This window comes from Polyodon spathula, chromosome 5 (genome assembly GCF_017654505.1).
Source record: "Polyodon spathula isolate WHYD16114869_AA chromosome 5, ASM1765450v1, whole genome shotgun sequence".
Classification (NCBI taxonomy): Eukaryota; Metazoa; Chordata; class Actinopteri; order Acipenseriformes; family Polyodontidae; genus Polyodon; species Polyodon spathula.
In genome coordinates, this window is record NC_054538.1 from 56,757,834 (window position 1) to 56,782,042 (window position 24,209).

At 38.3% G+C, this 24,209-nt stretch overlaps 1 protein-coding gene across 3 annotated transcripts in view; it reads left to right on the forward strand.

Moving 5' to 3' along the window:
- The window catches only part of LOC121316081 (AT-rich interactive domain-containing protein 4B-like), a 146,359-nt gene that overhangs the window by 61,518 nt on the left and 60,632 nt on the right, over positions 1-24,209 (forward strand). For all 3 annotated transcript variants that reach the window (XM_041250829.1, XM_041250830.1, XM_041250831.1), the window contains exons 4-9: positions 13,082-13,147; positions 15,205-15,295; positions 16,298-16,377; positions 19,050-19,141; positions 19,852-19,990; positions 23,628-23,707. In XM_041250829.1, coding sequence (XP_041106763.1) covers positions 13,082-13,147; positions 15,205-15,295; positions 16,298-16,377; positions 19,050-19,141; positions 19,852-19,990; positions 23,628-23,707 — 548 coding nt within the window. The remainder of the gene's footprint in view (positions 1-13,081; positions 13,148-15,204; positions 15,296-16,297; positions 16,378-19,049; positions 19,142-19,851; positions 19,991-23,627; positions 23,708-24,209) is intronic.

The following is a 24,209-nucleotide window of genomic DNA, read 5'->3' on the forward strand; positions in this document are numbered from 1 at the left end:
GTTTGTAAAAAAAAGATTTCTTCTCTTACCTAAGAAAATTGGAACACTGTTATAACTTGATATAGTTATAAGTTTAAACAAAACTATGTTGATAATAAGTAGGTTATCCTGCTGCAGTCGCGGGTCTGTGCTAATTTTATTTGAGACGTTGGTCGTGTTCTTATAACGCAGATTTCCGCAGTTCTGCACAGAATCGTGGAGATGCGCTGTAGACATCTCTCTACACCCACAGAAGTCTGTACAGATTCTGCAGAGCCCAGCGCAGCTTTGAAATGTTACTGCTGGAGGCAGACTGCGGCTGTGAATCAAAGGGACGATGCAAAGATCACGAGTGACCTGCTAATCGTAATGCAAATAACCACTAAAACTACTGCTGCCACCTTGTTAGAGGAGATGAATGACATTTTATCATTATAAAATGAAGCCGTGAACAGCCTTGTCAACGCTATATTAAATAAATCATTTTTTTATTCAGACATAATGTACTAAATCTGTGATAAGTGATGTATAATTTTACAATAAAGTTAATGCTAATCAATTACTTTAAACTAACTGTTGATAATCCAGACATATGTAAATATAGGACGTTGAAATGTATGCTACGCTGCAAGGTTTGGAGAGGGCGTTTCTCTAAAAGCTGCGTGTGATATCAGAAAGACAGCAGCCAAGAGCAACCGGCACAGCAAGCTCTGGGTAACAGAATGCAGCAATTGAAACGTGTATTCTGTGTTGTTGACAGTTTCCTTCAAAACCATTATCAGAATACGGTATCAGTTCACAAAAAGATCTTCTTCAGACACTTTACTAAGGCTGTAAGTACCATCCCTTTGTTTAGAAGAAGCGTGTTTGCAGTTGAAAAATGCGTTAACTGTTATATAAACAAATTAAAATAATTGCGGTGTAGTCTTAATACTGTAATGTACCTAAACCGAAAAACTGGTATACCGACCCATCCCTACTGGCAATGAGGATATTTCAACATGTATTTGAAATTTAAATATCGGATTTCACATAGCATTCTGTAACAGTAATACTTTATACTCTCACATGAAGTTATAGGTATTATAGTGTTGCGTGGAAGTGAAGGAGGATCACACAGGATTGCAGTTTCTTGGATTCACAGTTTATTAACGCAGGGCATATAAATAATAAAGGACCACTGTCTGCTGTGGACCGTAGCAAAGTAAAACAAAAGAATAAAAGCAAGTCCAAAGCATGCTGTCACAGCTATGTGCTACAGCCACTAAGTGCAATCTCTGGTCCTTGGTAGTCCCACTTCTGTGCTCTCTATGGCTTTGTGTCTGCAGCACTCTGTCTCGATCAGTCTCAGCAGTGCAGTCTCAGCAGCACTCTGTCTCGGTAGTACTCTGTCGTGATCAGTCTCTGCCACACTCTAGGTCTCAACTCTGCAGCAGCAGTCCATTTCTCACTACAACTGGCCTGTTGGTTTCCTCCTTCTCTCTACAACCAAAACCCTTCTATTGTTTTTACCGTTGCCAGCTTGAGTTCCCTTCTTTGAACCTTTAAGACTCTGGAGTGTTCGTCTGCCCCGTGCCGTTCAACACTCTCCGCATCCAAACAGCAAAATAAGTCCTCTTAGTTTGTGCACTGTCAGGCCATTTGAAATATAATGTTAAATAAAAGATCTACGTTTATTTTCATAAATATGGCGTGACAATGTGCAAGAATAAAGGTCCATAACAAAGTTCATGGTAAAACAGGGCAGTGGGTGTATATTTATTGTTTTCACTGTGACCCTGCACAGCAAGCACAATATTTTTACAAACAAACAAAACCTAGTTCCACTTTGGAACCCCAACTGAACATATGTTTGTCATGCTGCAAGTCAGTCAGCTAGCTGTTTGCTGACTTTTCAACACTCCTGTTGCACAAAAGCCAAACTTGTAAATCGGAGTAGCAAGTTCCCTTGAAATGCTTTCCTTTTACCTTCTGTTTCCACATCACAAAAGTATTGCAGGATCGCAACATGTGAAAAAAATTAAATGTTGATCATTATAGGAGTCATTTCTTTTGCAAGTTGGAGTGATGTACCTGACCTCTGACATAGCAGATAGAAACGAACCCCAATTGACTTGCCTCCTAAATCTGAAGCAGCATAGCCAGAAGTAAATAAGGATCAGAGTGGCTGTGTTGATCTTCGTTTGATGGACACGGGTTTGTTTGTTTTGCCTTTAAATATGTGCGAAACAAAAAGTAAATAATTGTTCAGATATTTGTAGAATACATACAGCTCACTTCCAGACATTGCCTATGCAAGTTGTATTCAATGCGTTTGCATAGGGTCTTACAGCTGGTACATGGCTGTGTTCTATAATTCTCTCAAAGTTCCATTACAGGTGGTGTCCAGTTGAAAATTAACCATTTCACTGCCATGTTGTTTTTAACCTCTGGACAAATTAATTACACACCTTTTTTTTTTTTTTTTTTTTTTTCCCTTCCACGTTTTCCTTCATGTTTACAAACCATTCAATCTGATATGACATACTGGACTCAAGTTATGCTACCAGTGATGCTTTGTCTTGATTAACCCCGCCCCTCCTTTTTTCTATCTCCTCGGTCAGAAATGATGTCATGGGATTATTTCAGGGACTTCTACTGGGCTCATATTGTGTGAAGTCTTAAACTGGTTACGAGGGAAGATTGAAGGTCATAGGGTCAATGTAGCATTCATTAACACACAACATGGAAGACGGTGAAAAGAAAAAAGCTGCAGAGCTAATTTAATTTAATGACCGGGACATATAGTTACATGCTGTGAACAGTAAAAGCCTGGTGATACTGTGCATGCAGACAGTGAAACAGTGATATACAGTGGAACTCATAAGAGTCTTAAGCTCATTAGCACTGTACTTCCCGTACAGTTTGGGCTGAATTAAGCCTTTCGATCCCGGAATGGCTGTTGCATTGTCTTTTATTAAAATGGCTTAATTCTCTTTTGGCGAGATCAAGTACAGGCTACATTGAGTATTTGAGTGAAAGGACTTCATAAAACTATCCAGACATTCATACTGAGGTGATTAGCAAGCTTACATTGTTAACAACCTGCTTTTCTTAGTTTACTGGTGACTGATTTTATTAGATTTTTTTCGCTAGCTGCAATAAAACATTAGTCCAGAACACACGATTCTAAATGGTATGTTCATATAAAAGTGCACTTTGTATCTGATGAAAAGCTTGATTTGTAATAATCTCCTCTACGCTGGTTAAAGTGCATCACATCCAAAATATCCACCAGAGCTTCATTAGGCCACTGCAGAGATAATAGACTGCCAAAACAGCAGCGTATTAAAAACAGAACTGTCGCATCATGTTGCTGTATTCTGTGTTGTCATGGAAACATAGTGCTATATTGAAAAAAGTGTACATATGAGGGTGTGAAATAATATTCCTTTATAAAATGGCTTGTATAAATTAAATGCTGTGATTGGCTGAACAAGATAAGATGACCGTGCGATAATTATTGTCTTGCCGCAGGGCTATGACATCATAGACCATCTCCGTTACCTGATCTGTTAATATTGCTATGCCTTTAATAATAATTAAAAATGAGTGACTTTCCACAAGTTAATTTGGACCTTTTAGGAGAATTGTCATTTGAAGCAGAACAAAAAGACTGTCAACCTCGGAAAAGACAAAGTCTATAGTATAGAGTAGCCGTGTGGTCAGCATGGCAGATCTGGCCAGTTTCCCGCATGCATACACGGTGTGGATAGTAGGGGTAAGGTGACCAGATTAAGTCCTTAACTGGGACAGTATGGAAATATTGTGAATAACTTCCAACATCTAAGCTATGGGGAAGCTCTAGGGTTTTTAATTTTACCTATGTTTGAACTAATATCATATTGAAAGTGAATGCATGGTGATATTTAGAGTGGAATCCTTTACTTTCAAAAACTTTTTTGTGAATAAATTATCTTATTGTCTTTTTGTAATTTAATTTCTACACAACAAGTATAGTTATTACATGCTGTGAAAATTAGCTGCAGTGCAGTATATATAAAAAAAATAATAAAAAAAAAAACAAAACAAACCAAAAAAAAAACAGCCAGTCAGCTGTGCAATTCCTCCACTGGGGCTGTGTTCCGACCTGCCTAGCTGTTGAGTAGACCTTGCTGGCAACCTCAGCCCACCCCCTCCCCCGGTGTGTCGGGCCTTTTACAAGTTGTGTTTTGTTTTTCTCTGTTGTGCTTCTTCGCCCACCACGGCTTCAGCCTTTTTGTCCCACTGGTATATGCTGCTCGCTGACCAGGTGTGTGACTACACATGGTCAGGGTAGGCACCACTGCATTAGCTGTCCCCCGGTGCTTCGGTACCTTTATGCACGCTCAGCCCTTGGTACTTCGGTGCCTCGGTGTGCACAGTGTTCATTGCACACGATACTCTGTGCATACAGTGCGCAAGGTGCCTTGGTTGCACAGCGCCTTAGTGCACCCGGTGTGTTGCTCACGGCGCTCAGTGCACGTGCACACGGTGCTGCACAGTACTGGGTGTACACAGTCCATATGGTACGCGGTGCGAACGGTGCCTCCGTGCCCTGTGTCTGTAGACTGTGCTCCACTCTGTTGTAGGTTATGCTCTGCCCCGGTTGTGTAACTTCATGCAGTCCAGGCTAGACACCCTTGTACAGCTGCTGTGATTGAGACTGTGCGAAACTGCTCTCTCTGTCTTGTTTTCTGGTGTTCCCCCTGCAATTTTATTGCTGGAAGCCGGCTTGCCACTTCACTGGAATCAGAAACTGCGTCTGTGAACTCGGCTATAAACTCTGCACAACTGCGCTGTTTCTTCTTCTTTTCAACAGCCTGCATCACTTTGTGATTGTAGTCCTCTTTTCTAACCTTACAGTGCTTGCTGTTTGGTGTTTTCCTCTGCTATTGCAGTTAAAATAAATAAATAAAACAACAACAAAAAAAAGACACGTGATCCTCCACCAGACCCTGGCTCTGCCGTGCCCCGCTGTTGTTGCATTCCCCCTGGCTTGTTTGAGCCCGCCTACCCGTCACACTGGTTAAAAAATAAATACAAAAATCAGTTACCTGTGTTGCCGTGGTGATTGCTGTTTTACCCTCACAGCATTACTGGTGTGTGTGTTTTTTCTTTACTTCCTTGCAGTTTAAAAAAAAAAAAAAAAAAAAGTGTGATTCCTCCACCGGGACCCAGCTCTGCTGTTTCAGCCAGTCTACTTGGCGTGCTTGGTAATAACAATAATAATGCAAATTTACAGTTCACCGGCCTGTGACTGTGTTTTTCCAATAGCTGAATTGCTGTGAGTGTAAGCGGATCTATATACATTTTTTTATACAATATTTTTTTTTTTCTATTACTGCCTTTTGCAGTTTAAAAAAAAAAAAAAAGTACACTTTTTCTGCCTGTCTAACACACCGCAGCTCCTTGAGCCTGTGCTCCACTCCGGTATGTGCTGTCCAGAACCAGGCTTTTGCTGTTCTGCACCCTAGTGCAACACTGTGTGCTTCACTGTATTGCTCTCCTGATTGTCTACGTAGGCAAGCCTCTCACCTGAGCGAAGGCGTAAATATTGGAGTGATAGTCAACCATCAATTGGTGATGACAGACGCATCCAGATCTGGTTGGGGGGCGATCTGGGCAGGCAGATCCCTAAATGTGTGGGAGCTGAGAACGGTCAACCTCGCGCTTCAACATTTCCTTCCTCTGTCCCAGAACAGACGTGGCCTTGTCCGCACGGACACCACGTCATTAGTGGCGTACGTGACCCACAAGAGAGGGCTTCGGTCCTCGAGATTACACCGCACTGCCTTTCGGCTGTTGATCTGGGCACAGAGGCGCGCACTTTTTCTCCGGGCTGTCCATCTCCCGGGAATGGGGACATCCTCTCCAGGGAGGGTCCTCAACCATCAGAATGGCGACTGCACCCTTGTGTGGTGCAGCGCATTTGGGAATGCTTCGGAGAAGCCCATCTCTTCCCACGGCAGAAACGACCCATTGCCACCTGTGGTTCTCCCTCAGCAGCTGCGGAGGTCCACTAGGCGTCGACGCCCTAGCCCACAACTGGCCCAAAGCGCTTTTGTACGCTTTCCTGGCGATATCGCTACTCCCTGCCTTCCTCCATAGTCAGGAAGAGACAAGACGACAGTACTTCTGGTAGACCCCAGATGGCACGTAATTTTCTGATCTTCAAACCTTTGCCAGCTGTTGCAGGGCCAACCCTGGGAGATCCTGTTGCGCATGGATCTCCTCAGCCAGACGCAAGAAATCCTCTGGCACCCAGAACCAGGCAGATTGTGGGTCTGGCCCCTGAATGGAACTGTCTATCTGCCTTAGAGCTTTCGGACACAGTTGCCTGTACAGTGCAGAATGCTAGGGCCCCCTCCACAGGAGCATTGCATGCCTACAACTGGAAGTATTTTCAAAATTTTTTCAGTTGTGCTTTAAAAATACCAACATTTCGAGAGCCTTTAGTTTCAAGGGGAAGAGCATACATGCCTAGGTGCCTCCAGAGGTGCATAACTGAAAAATGCCTGATCATCCATAGAGCAGAGCCTGGACACTTAACAGATTGCTGCAGATTGCAAGTTACACACAGGAATGTAACTTAGAGCCAAGACCATTCAAGGCTTTATAGGTCAACAGTGTTTTAAAATGAGCCCTCCTCTTAACAGACAGCCAATACAAGAATGCCAGAATAGTTTTCATATGTTCACATATTTTAGTTATTTTTAAGACTGTAGCTGCAGAATTCTGTACATACTATAGCCTACTCAGATCATTTTTAATACACCTGCAAGCAAGGCATTGCAGTAATCAAGTTGAGAATAGACAAAGGCATGTGCTAGCTTCTCCTCGTCAGGCAGGGAGAGAATAGGTTGTAGTCGAGCACTGTTACAGAGATGCAAAAATGACACCTTGATGACATTCACATGAGACTCAAAGGTTAAACTAGGGTAAAAAATTACATCAAGATTCCTAATTTCAGAGCTAGACCGAATGTCAGTCCCATCAATAACCATGTTAAAGCTACCGAGTTTGTGCAGATGATGTGGAGAGCCAAGCAACATTACCTTTGTCCTTGCACAATTCAACTGCAAAAAGTTCTGTTGCATCCATAATTTAACTTCAGCCAAACTGTGTGAAAGTACAAAACAGACACTTTAGTGTCAGGGTACAATACATCTGAGTATTGTCCGCACGTGAGTGGAAACTCACGCTGTGATGACTGATTATCTGGCAGAGTGGCAGCATATAGGTGCTGAATAAGAGAGGCTCAGTATAGAACCCTGGGGAACACCTGAGGAAGGACCACCCACTAAAACAGATTGCTTTCTGTCAGACAGGTAAGATCTGAACCAGCAAAGAGCAGTGCCTGTAATCCCCACATAGGTCTCCGAATGACTAAGAAGAATGGCATGATCAACAGTATCAAACGCAGCACTAAGATCCAAGAGAACCAAGATGGATAAAGCTCCAGAATTAGCAGCCAGAAACACATTATTGATAGCTTTAACAAGGGCTGTTTGTGTGCTATGGTCTAAAGCCTGACTGAAAAACTTAATGCAAAAAAACAGCTCATTAATCAGGTGTCTAGTTACTCTTGATTTCTATGGAAATCCAGAGATTATAAATATATATATATCTAAATGATATAATGCTAAAAAAACAGCTTATATATATATATATATATATATATATATATATATATATATATATATATATAAAATATAAATTACACATTAAATACAAAATGTACACAATTCAAATACAAAATGTACATGTGGTGCATTACATTTTGTAATACTCTAATTTATTAGATAAAGAAAATTGCCAAAGATAGATCTCATATGCCAATTTTGCTCCTTACTGTGAATGAGCACCTGTACATATGCAGCAAATAATTAGTTCCATAATATTCAAGCCATCTCAGATCCCAAAATGTCTGTGTTAGATGCTGTCATTCAATACTCTGGGAGTACAAACAGCAATTTCATTTGAGCAAATTGTGATATCGCCGATCGTTTTGCAGAGATATTGAGGGTGGATGGCTTTTGGGAGACAGTGGGTAATAATAATAATAATAATAATAATAATAAAAAAAAAAATAATAATAATAATAATAATAAAATAATAATAATAATAATAATAATAATAATAATAATAATAATAATAATAATAATAATAATAATAATAATAATAATAATGCATCCTATTTTCTATTTTCTATGGGTCAAAATGCGTCAAATTTAAGGGACAAATTGAAGAATCGTCATCTTATTGAGACACAGATACACACATCTCTTGTGTCCACATCAAAACAAATAATGCAAGGTGCAAGGGCCAATGAAATGTGGTATAAAAAAGAAGAGAAAACAGCCAGGGACAGGGCACAGAGCTCCATCAGTGTTTCCACACGAGTGTCAAAAGCACATTCTTAGGAATCTCAAGAAATTGCTCATTTCATAGCACATCACAGTCTAAAAATAGATATTTCAGAAGTAAACGTAATATTTAGCAAAGCAGAACAAATTGCTAGTCATACCACAAATGTTCTGAAATACATGTCTAATCTGAACTACAGTAAATGCCAAATTACAGAATATTTCATATATTCATGTTCACCTTTTAAGGATATTCTATTTTAACCATCAGTTAATTAATTCAATAAAAAAATAAAATAAATTATTTATATATATATATATATATATATATATATATATATATATATATATATATATATATATATATATATATATAAACACGTAAAAAGGCTCTGTTTGACAGAGTGATCATTAGCAGAAATATTTCTGATCTTTGATGCAGCTGGTGTCTTTTTCATTGAAGATATTTTCAAGAAATTGTGTAGCTCTATGCAATGTGTTCATTCATTTACAGGAAGCAAACTAAACAGTCTGTCAGGTTCATAAATGTGACAGGTAGAGTAACAGTAGAACAAACATTTTCTGTATTTGTTTTTAAGTGTTAAAAAATATGTAATTACACTCTTGTTTCATAAATGGGCATTTCCATGGGGAACTACATATTCCCTTGGGTTACCGTTTTCTATTTAATTTGGTTAACAGTTGTTCAAGTTGCCCCGTCAAAACTTTGAAAAAACATGTATGCATTATAAAATGGATGCATAGATACAAGAATGGAAGAAGGAATCCCATTGCATAGCAGTTTGAACCATTCCCAGTTTTGCTATGAATTTTTAAAGACTCACCTGAACTTGTTATCTATACACTGGCTCAAGTTTGTATAAAATAATAATAATAATAATAATAATAATAATGATGACCGGTAGATCTCACCAGTTTATATGTGCTGTAAACTTGGATAGCAGGGATTTAGGAAAGTAAATTTTTTTCTGTAATAGCATTGTAAAATTTTAAAAGGTTGTTGTTCACACCCTTTTTAATGCAATGCATGTTTAATTTTTGGTGTGTTCTTATGATGCATGATTTCCTATACATTAGCATAGCCTCTCGTAATTACCATATAATGACACCCACTGGCCCTTTAGTTCTTCAGGTTTACAAATCATTCCATCTGATATAACATTCCCCTTCACAAACTCCCATTTCATTCATTGTGGAATTGGAAATTTTTGAATAAGGTATTTGAGCACTACAAAACTATGTGAACGCAAGTACGTAGATGCTGGCGGGTTATTAATTTTCCCTTTGTTATAATGCTGGCATGAACAACAGACAAAACACTCCAAATATGTCCAGTACTTGGAGCAAGCAATAAACTAAAGTCAATTAAATAAAACTTCCTGGTGCATGCTGCCGCCTTATTAGGCCTGTTGAGATTTGAGAATTTTTTTTTTTTTTTTTTTTTTTTTAAACAAACAAACTCACCTGTGTGGTGTTTTTTTTTCTTCCTCTGCTTATCCAAACTTATTGACAGCACATGAAATTAAACTTCACTCCACACATTATTTTTCCAGAAAGCCTTAAAGACAGTAACCAATGCTGCAGTGGATACAGTTTTAACCCCTAAACAGGGGTGGCTGTGGATAGCATAATCCCTGCAACAGTTTGCAGTGTACTCATGGCTTAGGGAATTCACACCCAGGAAGGCATGTTATTGGCTACAGAAAATAAATGACAGTATTGAGAATATGCTGCTGCTTTTTCATTGTGTATTCTGGATGATACGGCTGACATCAGATGATGTTTGTCAGTTTGGTCGCCTCAGGTACAGGGTCATACTGTAGTTTTCAAGAGGCATTGTTAGTTTTTCCAAATGCATTTCTTGCTCCAATATCAAATTTAAGTTATATTTTGAACTGTGCTAAAGTATGATCAATTACAGGTTTTTTGATAGTGGTCTGCAAGAATCAGGGGCAGCCAGCTGGCACAGAGAGGCCTTCGCAGTGTACATTCTGAACCGATGAGCATACCCAGTGGAACTCTTACAGTTTGTATGTTTAATCCCATAACAGGCACACTTCCTGGGAATGTACTGCTTAAGGAGAATCCTCTCCTTGAACAGCTGGAGAGACTCATCCACAGATATATGTATTGTAGATTTATTACCAGTGTTTTAAAAATGTACTGTACTAAACATTTTGACTGTCATTTTTATATCAAACTTAAAGTTCTTGCATTTTAGCTTCATTCATAGGCTACCATAAGGATCAGAATTGTTGAAGGTACGGTTCTGCAGGGAAACTTGTTTATATATGTAGAGGTGTGATAGGTTTATAATAAATATATGTGCAGTCAAAATGTTTGGCAAATAATACAAGGTTAGTACACAGCACTTTCTTATGGAATTCTTTTTTTGTTTTTGTGTTTTGTTACACTATGTCTGGGTTTTAATTTTGATTCCTGTGCTTGTTTTATTATTTTTTTACTGGCCAAATGAGGCAGGCTGCACTTGCGGTCCTTCAAAGCAATCTAAAAACTTAATGGAAACCCAGTTTCAGAAAGCTGCACGATATCAGTCATTGCACAAGGCCAAATTGGAACGCAGATAGAAGCATTTAAATATACCCTCCTGTACTTTAATATTAGGTTCATTTCATTTGGCAGGAGAATTTCTCTCCCTAAAAGAAAACTACATAGAAACCCAAATTACCCAAAAGGTGTTACCAAAATAGCAAGAAAAAAACCTGTCGGCATCTCCAATGTTAAAATTAGGGTTACATTCTTAAATCCTGAGTTTATAATTTGGGAGTGGAGACCACCCTAAAGTGTGAAAATCTCCTGGTGGTCCTGTAAGAGAAATGCTTAGATAAGAATGTGAATCAGACCTCATCTCAACGCTGAGAAAGACTTAAACTTGAATTTAACAACATTTATTTTAGTGTTACTAATGGACGAAATGTAGAACTTGAACTACATGTTTGTTTAATTTAGAAGATTTTTTTTAACACTTAAAGTATGTTTTACAGAAGTATTTCACAATGCGTTTCACATAACAGCAAAAAAAAGAGAACATCTTTACAATCTTAATTCTGTTATACTAAAGGCATTAGATGTGCAACATCCTAATGTAAGCAGCATTTCAGATTGTTATTGATCTTAAAGTAAAAAGAAAAAAAAATTATAACTGCATCGTTGTAATTGAAATTGCATGTGTTAATTATCTGATTAAACAAAGCTATAATCAGTTATATTATTATGCAGCACTAGTACTGAGATTCCTAAACATCTAAGTTATTTACTGCTTTGAACTGTTCCTTCTATAAATTGCATTAAGAATTGGAAAAGACATGTGACCTGTTTTTTTTGTTGTCAATTAGCATTCACAAACTGACTTTGTTCCCTATTGATATTGCTGTCTTTTTTTAAATATCCAGTTTTTTTTTTCTCCTTTATCCTAAAAGCTGTTCCACAGACCACCACTCTGACTTCATTAGTCGAGGCTGAGTTGTGGAACACGTGCTGCAACAGCATTATTCCTGGCTACACTGTTGATAAGCGTAGTCCTATTTTTCTGATGGCATGGCTGACAAAGCAGGAGCTCCAAGAATTCCAGGCTGACGTTGAATTTGTTGATGATGCAGATGATTGCACTGTAGACTCAAAATTGCCTACATTCCAGATTAACCTTCTTAGGATAGAAAACCTTTCATGATGTCTGTTAATGTTCAAAATATTTTAATAGACACTTGCACTACTTGTGTTGAAGAACCATCATTTGAAGTTTAGTCAAATAAATTCAGCCACTGGCATAATGTAATTTTTGATCGTATTATGAGATTTGTTTTCCAGCGTTCCATATGAATCATATTACCAGTTACTACGTTGTCTGGACGTTCTTTAGCACAAGTTACTACGAGTATAAGAGTAGAAGTATTTGCAGGCATCTGTCCAGCAGCATTTATGCTAAACTAACATATTAAATGTACATATTGTACAGTGGATGCTCTTCCTAGTAAAATACTTTTTAATTTTTACTGTGACTGTAGCAGCTTTCTAATAGTCAGCAATTGGAACAGTACAACAGAGAACAAGTTGTCCGTGAAAGACAAAACTCACAGCTTCATGTTTTTCACGTCCTGTTTCTCATGAATTGCAGTTTGCCTAATTTCTTCCTAGAGCTTGGAGAATAGCATTATTTGGTTGTTAAGGAACTGTCTTCTCCTTGGAAACGGGTATATGTGAATACCATAATCAGAATAAAAAGATTGTCACTTGGTTTTCCGAGAGCTACTGGAGCCAAATGGGGATGAGGGCATGAAATAACATTCAGTCTTTTGCAGTTTACATTCCTCCTTCGACAATTATGTAGCGTAATGATGATTATGTAGGTGTGATGGTTATCTCCTCCTGTTGATGTGTATGCCTGGTAACTTGTGGGGAGATCAGATTTGTGACAACAGCCTGAGCATCTCTCATGAAGCATCTCTTTGTTGACTTTCAACACAGCATACAGCTGCATGCTATAGATGCCATGAGGGGAGCAAAACCTGATTTTCATTTGGCTGTAGTGGTGAAGTCACTATAAATATTTTTGTTTCCCTCTAGACTCATTTTCTGATTAACACAGTCTCATGTTATTGGTGATATTTTGCACTGTTTTTGTTTTGGTTTCTAACTCAGTGTGCTAATACTTTTTAAACTTTTTTGTTCTGTAGGTAACGTTTAAACAAGATTCATCATCGAGGGAAGTACAGGATGACCACATCAAAGGCCCTTTAAAGGTAGGGAACATGTGAAACCGCTTCATTGATTCCCCCTTCATCAGTGGTTTGAAAAAGATGGTAGCCAGTTAGACTGAAATTGAAAAATATGATAAAAATGTCAATATTGCAGGGTGTAGGAATGTCTGTGTATGAGGGAACATCGGCATAAGTACAAGTGAACAGGTCGAGGTTTGTGCACACACTCCAAATGTGATATAACCCTGTTATAGAGTAGTATTGTGTCCAGGGCTGTTTACCGGCAGGAAGTAGATCCAGAGATGTAAAGCTGCAGTTTAAGCGCAAATGCACACTTTGCTTTCACAAAACAAGGTTAGGGACCAAAATAAAAAAAGGTTTAAACAAACACAAATTAAAAAAAACAAATCAAACTTTCTCTCTTTCTTGCCTTCAATGAACCCTCCTTCCCCAATAAAGGACCTGGCTCCCTTTTGTATACCATGTGGCTGGGGCTTGATTGATGATCAATTATTCAGTCAAGACCCAGCCACATTCCACACATGTATTTGGCAGGGAGGGTAGGGTCAGAGCTATTTTCTCCTGTGTTTTTTTTTTTTTTTTTAAACTGATTTGTGGCTGTAACTGTTTAACTATAAAGGTTACAGGTACATGTCATACATGAAATGAATGTGCACACACTAGGCTTCCATAAAATAACAAAAACCACAGAAAGAGATGCTTTTTAGAAAGAAAAAAACATTTTTTATTGTTTGTAAAATGTCTTTTAGCATGGCCAGCTCAAATCTGACAGTGTACAATGAAACTGGAACATGTAGGGAACATGGAAAATGTTTGAACAAATTGGATAATAAATAAAGGAATTATGGCCATATATACAAAGGGACCAAAAGCAACCAAAAAGAACTGAACAATTGAAAAATGTGCAAAAGAAGAAAAAAAAAAAAGACATTAAAGTTATTCGCCTCAGGGATCCTGATCACGTGGTGCAAGATGAAGCTATTCACTGTGGCTTGAGTGGCCAGCAAGGTGGCGACCATGGCAACCTAACCCTAACAGCTCTTGTCTCGTGCATCTGATCCGTAAACATGAGAAACAAATATATATGTATTGAAAAACAGGTCCTTTCGATGTCATCATTTCTCTTATTTTGTAAAGATTTTGTGTGAAAATGTTTTACTACACCGAGGTAGGTCTGTCTTACAGTGCAGCAGTAACATTGCAATACACTCACATTCAAGGCTATCTGGAAATACACAAACAGGACCTCGTTTTGAACCTCTGACTTTGCTCTTTCCAGTGGTGTACCAGCAGGGCTGTTTCTCACAGTGCATGAGTAAAAAGATTTAAAGGTCCAGGTCACGGGCAGGATTTTAACATTAGGCAGACCCTTTCAAGTTAACCTCATCTCTGCCAAACTTAAATTCAAAATAATCTTTAGTTAAACAAAAGAAACGCACACTATTTACATATTCAGGGCTTCTGCCTGCCACAAACCCATACACAGATGCCTACCTACTGCAACTCCATTGTATACTGCTTTTTTGTTACTATAGTCATTAACAAACCTTAATTAATCCATTGTCATTTTTATTGAACATGTTGATCAAAATAATACTGTTAATGAATAGAGCTTGTATGAAATCTGTCATAGTTTACAACAGACAAAGCATGCGCTCTGATTGGGTAAAAGATCCCCAGCAGTCTATAATGAAGCATGTAATCATATACAGCACTCTATATATCCTTTTAAGAAGGATTCAGACCAAATCTCCTGTTGTGAAAAGCTGTTGCATTATGTAATAAGCCGTAACAGGGTGCATTTCTGTCAAAATAATGGAATGCCTCAGATGCATTTTGATAAGCACACAAGGCAGACTTTTTGCAGATGTGATGGGGCAAGTTGTCTCAAACCACTGCCAAAAGATGGAAAACGGTTCTGACTGCTACCGTGCTTGCATTTGGATGCTATTGGCTTTCTGCAGAGCTTAATCCTGTCTTCCCCACCCATCCTGGACTGACAGTAATTTGGTATTCATTGACCTAAAAATCTGTTTAAAATGTGTGATGTATTTCGGTCTTCCCTCTGTCTTGTGTAGGTGGGAGCTGTTGTTGAGGTGAAAACCCAAGATGGAGCATTTCAGGAGGCCGTAATTAACAAGTTGACTGATGCAAGCTGGTATACAGTAGGTAAGAGGAAAATGAACCTTTCAGTATATATTTGATGTCTACACCTAGGGTTTCAGCCTAAAATGCCTTTGTTTATAAATATCTGTGGGGTTTGAAGAGGTTTCCCTCTTATTTATTTATTATATATAAAATGTGTTGAAAGTAATTTGTGTGTGTTGGTGTGGGCTGTGAGTCTGTTATGTGCTGATAAGTTCCCTGTGCCAGCAGGGACCTAAGAGTAAAATATAATCTAACAGAAAAAGCGAGCAAATAACATTGGTTTTGTAGTAGCGCAAAATGAAACCAATAATCCAGTGGTGTAAATAAGAATGAATAACACTTGGGGTTCCCAAGTGGCTCATCTGGTAAAAGCACAGCCGTGTGGTGTGCAGGGTGTCCAGTCAGGGGAGCACAGGTTTGTGTCCTGGCTGTGCAGAGTCGCTGGTCTTCGCTGGGGATTCCGAAGGGAGTGTCACATTGGCTTTGGCACTCCTGTGAGTTAGGGAGGCAAAACTGGCAGGGACTGTTTCTCATCAAGGAATCAAATATCTTAGTAACCATAGCGCAACACCCTTGGGCACATGGTATTACCGGAACATGATATTACAACTGGTTGGTGTACATTGTAATGGGAGTTTTTGGTCAGTAAAAAATTCTAAAATAATGCCCTAAATCGTGTAAGGATAAATTTTATATCTGGATTTTATCTACTGGAATATTCCCCACACATTAAAATAATTTGGGGTCCTTAACTTCAACAGGAAGCTTATCAGCACACAGTATTCCAGTTGGTTACAATGTGTTATAATGGGACTTTTTGGTAAACTTTTGGGACAAAAATTGGTAAAACTTTATGATGTTGCCTGTGGTTCTCCCCACAATTTCAAAACATTTTGGTGTCCATAACTCAGCAGGACACTTATTGGCAGTTATGTTACTGACATACTTGTTCTGATTCTGTGGTCTTTAAGTACAGTGGGTAATCCCTTTGCTCAACATTTTGTGCACTTTTCATTCCTGCAGTGTTTGATGATGGTGATGAAAAGACCCTGAGGCGCTCATCACTCTGCCTGAAAGGAGGGCGACACTTTGCAGAAAGCGAGGTGAGAGAAAAAAAAAATATATATATATATACGGGCTTTTATTTCTCTTTAGATGTGCATTGTATACTATTTCAAGTGCTGCTGACAGCATGAAAGTGGCTTGTTGCTGACATGAGGTTAGGAGGGAGATGTTGGTGGTTCAGTGTGGAACATACTTGCTTCCCTCCATACTAGCCCTGCTTGATGTGCTATATATGAGTCCTACAACATCATATATTTGTCTAGTATGTTAAACCTGCACGGGATTGTAATTAAGATTTCAAATAGCAGGGGACTCTAAAGAGGTAGGGGGGAGCTTTCACTTTATATTAGGGATGGGGCCCTGGGCAATCACTGGCAGCACCTGCAGGGGTGCCATTAATGGTACAGTATGCTTTAATCATATCTTCATAAGTGGAATTTTTACATCTCTGTTTTATTCAACTTTCATTTTCTCAAACACCTTAATTTAACACTAGCACCGCCATAGCCGTTTTTTGAATGGCTTTCATAATTCGAATTTTAAATATCTCGTGCATGTCAGTTCTTAAGTGTTACTAAATATTTGAATTAAATACCCATAAGGTGTTTCAGCTGCAGAATCGTAAAAATGAATACGTTATAAGCACTTGCTTTTTCAACCGCCAGACCCGCAGTTTATGCGGTATATTAGAAATCAATACAATATAGCCGACAGTTTAGTCTGGGCTACTAAAATCAAAGTCATTGTGAAATAACATATTATAATCCTGTTGAGTACTTGAAACACTGATGAAAGTCATTCTACACATCATATATTATTATTATTATTTACACTGCATTTCTCAGGTGGAACGACTGTGCCACCCTGAGTGTAACAAAAAAATTGTGTGTATTCTAAGCTCTCTGCACAGGTTAATGACCATTGGGAAAGCCAGAGACTGCTGCATTTTACAATGCAATGATGTACGGTGTGGAATACTAGATCAAATGGCATGGCTGGATTTTGTCACAAGTGGTACTTGCAGGTGGCCTGAGGCTGTTTTTTTATAATGTTTTGGACCTGGCAGCACTAACACTGTACAACGAGTGCACCAGCAACACAATCACTCAGAGAGACTTCATTTTTCAGCTAGCCCTGGAGCTACAGCAGAAACAGTTTTGAAAAGAGACATGAAAGCCGGCTGGCAAATGCCTCTCAACCTTCAGCCAGTGCTGCGCCCACTGGCACACAGAAATAAAGACAATGCCAGCTTCCTAAATGCAATAAAAACAGAACTTTTGATTTCTGCACCCATTGTAAAAAGGCAGTCTGTGGCAAATGCACTGGTACAGCTGAAAAGCATGTTCTCTGTGTAGTTTGTACTGAAAAAGCTGTAATACAACGAAACAGTTTTGCCAGGAGACGATGGAAAGGCCAGTCTTGATGCCGCGCGACCTTGTCAACTGTCTTGCGCCAAACTGAGGTTACTTCACTCAAAAGCACTTTCACAAGTGCAGTAAGTTTAATTTTGGTTTAAACCTATTTTTTAATTTAGATTTTATAACGAAAATATAACAAAATATTGCCATATACAACATGTCGACAGGCTTTCTAGAAAATTTTACACTGAAGTTTGTGGCCTTTTTTCAAAAAAAAATTTGTATTACAAAGTACATATTTATATATATATATATATAGATATATATATTATTTAAAAGTTTTTTTTTTTTTCCCCCCAAAAAGAGCACACATATATATATAATAATGTGCTCTTTTTGGGGGGGGAAAAAAAAAAAAAAAAACTTTAATGTTATGGATAATGTTCCTAAATAAAATTAAGTTGTATATGATTGTTTGTTTTTCATTTTCATATCGGTGCTGTTGTAAAATGGAGCCACACATTTTGCGGGTGCGGTTGTTCTATGTAGGGTGAAATCTCGGCGGTTCTTTTGTTAAACTCACGCATTTCTGTTAGTTCAGGCCTCAGTTTGTTTCGATTTTTTCTTTTAAATATTCGAATGTCTAATGTTTTCTTGGTTAAATTGCGATTTTTCTTTTTCTCCCAGTGCACAACGATGTCACCATAATATCAACCAAAACATCAGAAGAATATTTTTATTTCTGTTTTCACATCCTGTTAACATTTGCAAAGCAGATCTCCACTGGACAATACACAACTAACGTGCCTCTGTTTCACTAAGCAATAGTCTCTCCCTGCTGCTCAAGTTCTGTGTTTTAATGTATGCAGCAGCATCGCCAAAATTAGAGTGAACCCGTATTGTATGATGAAGAAAACAAACATTCAAATAAAAGATAATCTTTTTTTAAAAAAAAAAACAAGCATATTTTCATCTTTTTCAATTTCAGAAAACATTCTAAAAAATGTAATTGATAAGCGTTAGACAGATCCACATGCTTTGCGTTGTGACAGGTAATAGGACCCCATCTGACCCCATATACTTTTCTATGGGCAATGTTGGGTAGATGGGGTCCTGACAGCCACACAGGTATTAAAGTTGGTTCACACATAACTGAAAAACTTGTAAGAGATGTAACAAATAATAAAAGAAACAAGGCAAAGAACAATATAAATTTCTAAAAATGGGCATAGCCAATGGACTTATGATGATATTGATATTTTGTTAATATTTGTAAAGTGTGCTTTCTTCTATTTTGGATTCTATTTTGGATTGATCCTTTTTTTTAATCTGACACTTGCTGCTTGTTACAGACTCTAGACCAGTTACCCCTTACAAACCCTGAACATTTTGGCACTCCGGTTATAGGAAAGAAGTCAAACCGAGGGAGAAGATCAAATCACGTGTGAGTACTAGCCCTTTTCTTTCAAACTGTCCATTATGCCTTTCCAGGCACAATGCTTTATAGTGACACAATGAAAAAGGTGACCGATGGGTTCTAAAAGAAAAAAAGGGGTTTATCTGATCTGTTAATAGCATTACATCTTAATATCGATGCCCTAAAAATGTTTAAACTGTTTTTTCAGACCTCATTCTGCTGTACCTGTATTTTCTTTAGGGGGCCAGTAAATCGTCTGTTCTGGAAATCTCCAGTAAAAGAGCAGCACTAGATTTAAATCCGCTGTAGTATATAGGTCAATAAAAAAAAAAAAAGTGATGTGACCACCACATAGAGTTCACATTGAGCAGGCATTAGTTCAGCTAATCTCTTTGCAGTGTGTAGCGACATCACAAGAAACATGCAGCTGGCAGTGTGTAGCACATTATCTCATGATCTTTAATTCAGTTAATCTGAATTAACGTGAATGCAGTTGGGACTTGGACTTCCCATACTTAATTTAGTGTAGTTAGTGTAGCCTACTTACAAACTTTCTTTCAGTCTGAAGGGACACAATTGGGTCTTTTGGTAGACACTGCTTATGTGCAATATAAAAAAGTAAGTTTACACCTTTTTATGTGCCATTTGATGAAAACAAAATTAACTGCTGTACACATGGGAAGTTACTTTTACAATATGTCTGTGGTGATTTTAGAGTTTCCTCCTTCCCCTTCTAGCCCCGAAGATGAATCTTCGTCATCTTCCAGTGAGGAAGACGAAGGGGGCAGACGACTGAACGATGAATTACTTGGTAAAGTCGTGTGTGTGGAGTGTACAAGTTCAGACAAGAAGGCGGCCTCTTGGTATCCTGCTCTAGTGAGTATTGAACTTCATTTGCAGCACTAGGTGTATGTTGCTAAAGCCCCTTTCACACTGACATGCTCTGTCCGGGTTTCACCCTACCCGGGTTGCGACGCAGTGCCATGTTGGTCGACTCTGTGATTTCACACTGCTTTTTGAAGAAGGGTCACCCTGGGTGACAGAAGCAAGTAAATGTGTGTAAGCAATGCCCTGGAAGCCGGTTGGTTCAGAAACTTCCATCCTAGCGTTTCTGGATTGAATCACCGGCCCACATGTTGATTAGGGCAAATGTTGCAATCTGGCTTAAGTTGTGTCTCAATTAACAAAAATATGGCTAAACAGAAATTTTGCTTACAGAAGTGAAACCTTCACGCTGGCGTGGCTGTTATTTTGTCCATTTACGAACGCCCATGCATTTTGTCTTGCTCAACCAAGGTCAAAGCGTGTCAACGCATATCCTAAGGTGTGTTGCTGCCGACCCGGCTATAACCCAGTTATGTGGCTTCACACTATGCAGGTTTGGGACCCGGGTCGGGACCTGGGTAGGAGCGCAAGTGTGGAAGAGGCTTAAGATGCAGCATGGTTTTATGTTTCAGGAGCCAAACGGTGTAATAAAACTAGAGAATAAACCACAAATGAAAACTCGAAACCTGGTTCCTCTATCTAAAGAAGTATGTTTAGTAAAGCACCATTGAAGCCAATGCTTGTCAAATAAAAGAAGTATGAGGGGTGGGAAGATTTTTTTTTTTTCTTTTTTTTTTACCTCCCATCCCAATTATTGCAGTCTATTAAAGGTTACAGGTTTAACCTTTTTGTGGGAAAATCAAGTTTTCTTTTGACTGAACTGTTTCATATGATGTTTTAGACAGAAAAATAGATGCAGTAGATTTAGAACTGAAAACAGTAATTTAAACATAATATATTCCTTGATAATGTGATAAGTTTACAAGTGTTAATTAGCGATTATTGCTGCATCATAAGACATAATGTTTAGGTTGTGACCCTGTCATAATCAAAATGTTGGGGGTAAGGAGGTTTTAGCACACACTTGCCCTGACAGAAAACTATTCTGGTACTAATTCAGGGAGATTTGCATCTGAAAGGCTGTCTTGAATGAGTCATGTGCAGAGAAAGCTGTCAGGTCCACTGCTGTTACAATCACATCTTGAGGCTATACAGAAAGGGTTTTGTTTTGTGCAGCAAACGCATGTTAAAAATCACACTATGCATGCTACACCACTACATTCTTCCTGTTGAATTCCTTTTGTCCTGACAGATGTAGTTCTTTTTTTTTTTTTGGGGGGGGGGGGGGGGGGGGGGGGGGGGGGGTTCTCCATATGTGTCATTTTAAACTCTTCATTCATGTCCTTGCTCTGTGCTTCCTCTGGGCCATTCTGGTATTATGCGGCATTGGACACAGTTTCATAATAAGGTATTTAGTCTTGGGGGAGTGGCTGTGATGGTATACACTTGATTGGCACTTATCAGTTGCACTTGCATAGTGCAGCTAGACCTTTATAGATGCGGCTATTCAAAGAAAACTTGGTTACTTGATATTGTAACACTAAAAGCCATTTAAACATTTTTGTTTTATCACATTTTATCTGAAAAATTATTTTAATTTGGCCAGGACAGTCATTGTTAACAGTTTCGTAACAGTAAACAGTTCCAATATGGTAGTTGAGAATATGTTATTGCTGTAAAACTTTCCTAACACAACCAAACAACTGATTTCCATGTTTTTACAAGTATTTAAAATAGGGTGCAAATAATAATAATAATAATAATAATAATAACTACAGTTGCCAGCAACTTTACGGCTTCCAGGACCAGTACCAAACACTTTAGCAAATAGTGCAGAGTGGATTTTTACATAGTAACCATGACCCTATGTGCACTCTATTGTGAGTTATAAGCCAGTTTTACATTTGACTTTTAGGAGAACTCAAAGGTCATGTGCAATTACATCTTTTGATAGAGCATAGATAGGTTACTGTATGTGTGTCATAGTAACCATGACCCTATCTGCACTCTTATGAATTGTGAGCCAGTTTTATATTTGACCTTTAGGAGAGGTCAGATGTCACGGGCAATGACATTTTTTGATGGAGCATACATGGGTTACTTTGTGTTCCATAGTAACCATGGCCCTATCTGCACTCTAAGGAGTTTAGCCAGTTTTGTATGTTGATGATGTCAACCATTGTGGCCGTCATGTTTTTTTATTCTAGCAACTTCCTTTGAACAACTTTTAAAGACAAGCACACTAGGATCGTGTGTGCCAGATTTTGGTTCAGTCGGACTAGCGATTTCAGAGATGAAGGTTTTTGTAGCCAGTTCTATATGTTGATGATGTCCTCCAATGTGGCCATCCATGTTTTTTTTGGTAGCAACTTCCCTTTAACACCCTTTAAAGACAACCACGCTACGCTTACATGTGCCATTGGGTTTGCTTCAATCAGACTAGCGGTTTGGGAGAAGAAGATCTTTGTAGATTGTGATTAGGACATCTGTACTGTGTGGTTTTTATGTCATGCAGCATGGCTGCCAAACCACACAACCTATCAGCTTCTTACGAACACCAGTTCATCTTGGACTATCCCTCAAAAACTATACCAACTTTTTCAACACTCTGCAATAAGTTGTTTTCAAAACACAAATAATTACATTTAGGCAAAATTGTTTTATTTCAATCCAATATGGCGACAAAACCATGTGACTTACGACATATGTTCTTTAGTTTTTTCCATCTTCCCATAAGCATCTACCAACCTACCGAATCTGTTGAGTTTTCGAGCAACTCTGGCAGAAAGGAAAAATAATAAGAGTAATCCCAGCAATAACAATAGGCTTCCCAGCTTATGGCCTGGAGGTCTAATAATAATGATGCTGGATGATGATACACCATTGTTTTGATGCCTCAATGTAAGTAGATTGTTGATGTTGATAACTTACTGTTTAGGCTATTGGAAATATCCACAAAGTGACCAGTCCAGTGCTTCGTAAAGCTATAAAACGGCACACGACCCTGAGAATAACAATCTCAGGTGGGAAAATACAAAAACAAAATTGAAGAGAAACTCCGTTTTAATGTTGAAAAGGCCTCTGAACTAACCATTTATAACTGGGATACTGAACCCTGAAGGCTACCAGACAACACCATTGGATATTCCCAATGGGTTATGTCTGTATAAACACTATATTCCTTGTTTTCAAACAAACATTATTTTTCCTAATTACCATATTTGTAACAGCCAGATTTTGTTACTACTCCATAATGTACTAAGAATAACAAGTTATAATAAATAAATATACAGCAATATAACCCCTCAATGTTAGGTAAATTCCATTTTAGACTAAAATGTTAATTTCTATAATCAGGGACTGGTTTAAATCTCCTTGACCAATCTAGCAGTGTAGACTGCAGTGTTTAAAATCTTAATAAACTAAAGTGATTTTTTTGTGACGGCAAATAATAATGTATCCATTATAAATTATTAGGAGCTCATTGAAGTTTGATTCCATTTCAGTGTGTTGTGCTTCTTTTAAAGGAATCTGCCCCCCTCCTTGAGGCTTTTGGTATACCTGTCAAATTGTCTTCATTAACATTATGGGTGGACTTGTTCTCTTTTCTTTTCTTTTGTTTTTCAAGGTTATTTCCCCAGACTGTAATGATGAAGTTGCTGTGAAAAAGGATAACATTCTGGTTCGCTCATTCAAGGATGGAAAATTGTGAGTCCTATTATTCTTGGATGCAAAAAGCAAAGACCACATACAAATATGTTCAAGTCAGGTGTATTGACCTTCAAATCTGGTATCGAGTTTTATTTGTGTGTGAGTGAGAGAAAAGAAGGTGCTGACTGTATTTTTGCTTCCAATCTCATTTTAACAATTAACAGTTCCCGCATATTAAAATAGGTTTAACTTGCTGTAAAACTCAACACAAATAGACTTTAATATATATATATATATTTTCAGAAGTACAGTAGATCCCTGTTAAGCCATGCAGATTGGGACCGTCTTGAGCCCGAATTAGTGAAAAACACAGATTAGCCAAAATTTAATTTACAGCTATTCATTGAAAACTCGAAAAATGCAATTATACCAAAAAAAAGAATGTCCCTACAACGGTCAAAATATATACTGTACATAATCAGTGTTATTCAGAGGCAGTGAGAGCTGGTTTAAAAAAATGTTACTCCAAGGCTTTCATTGTTGTAACTGTTCTCCATAT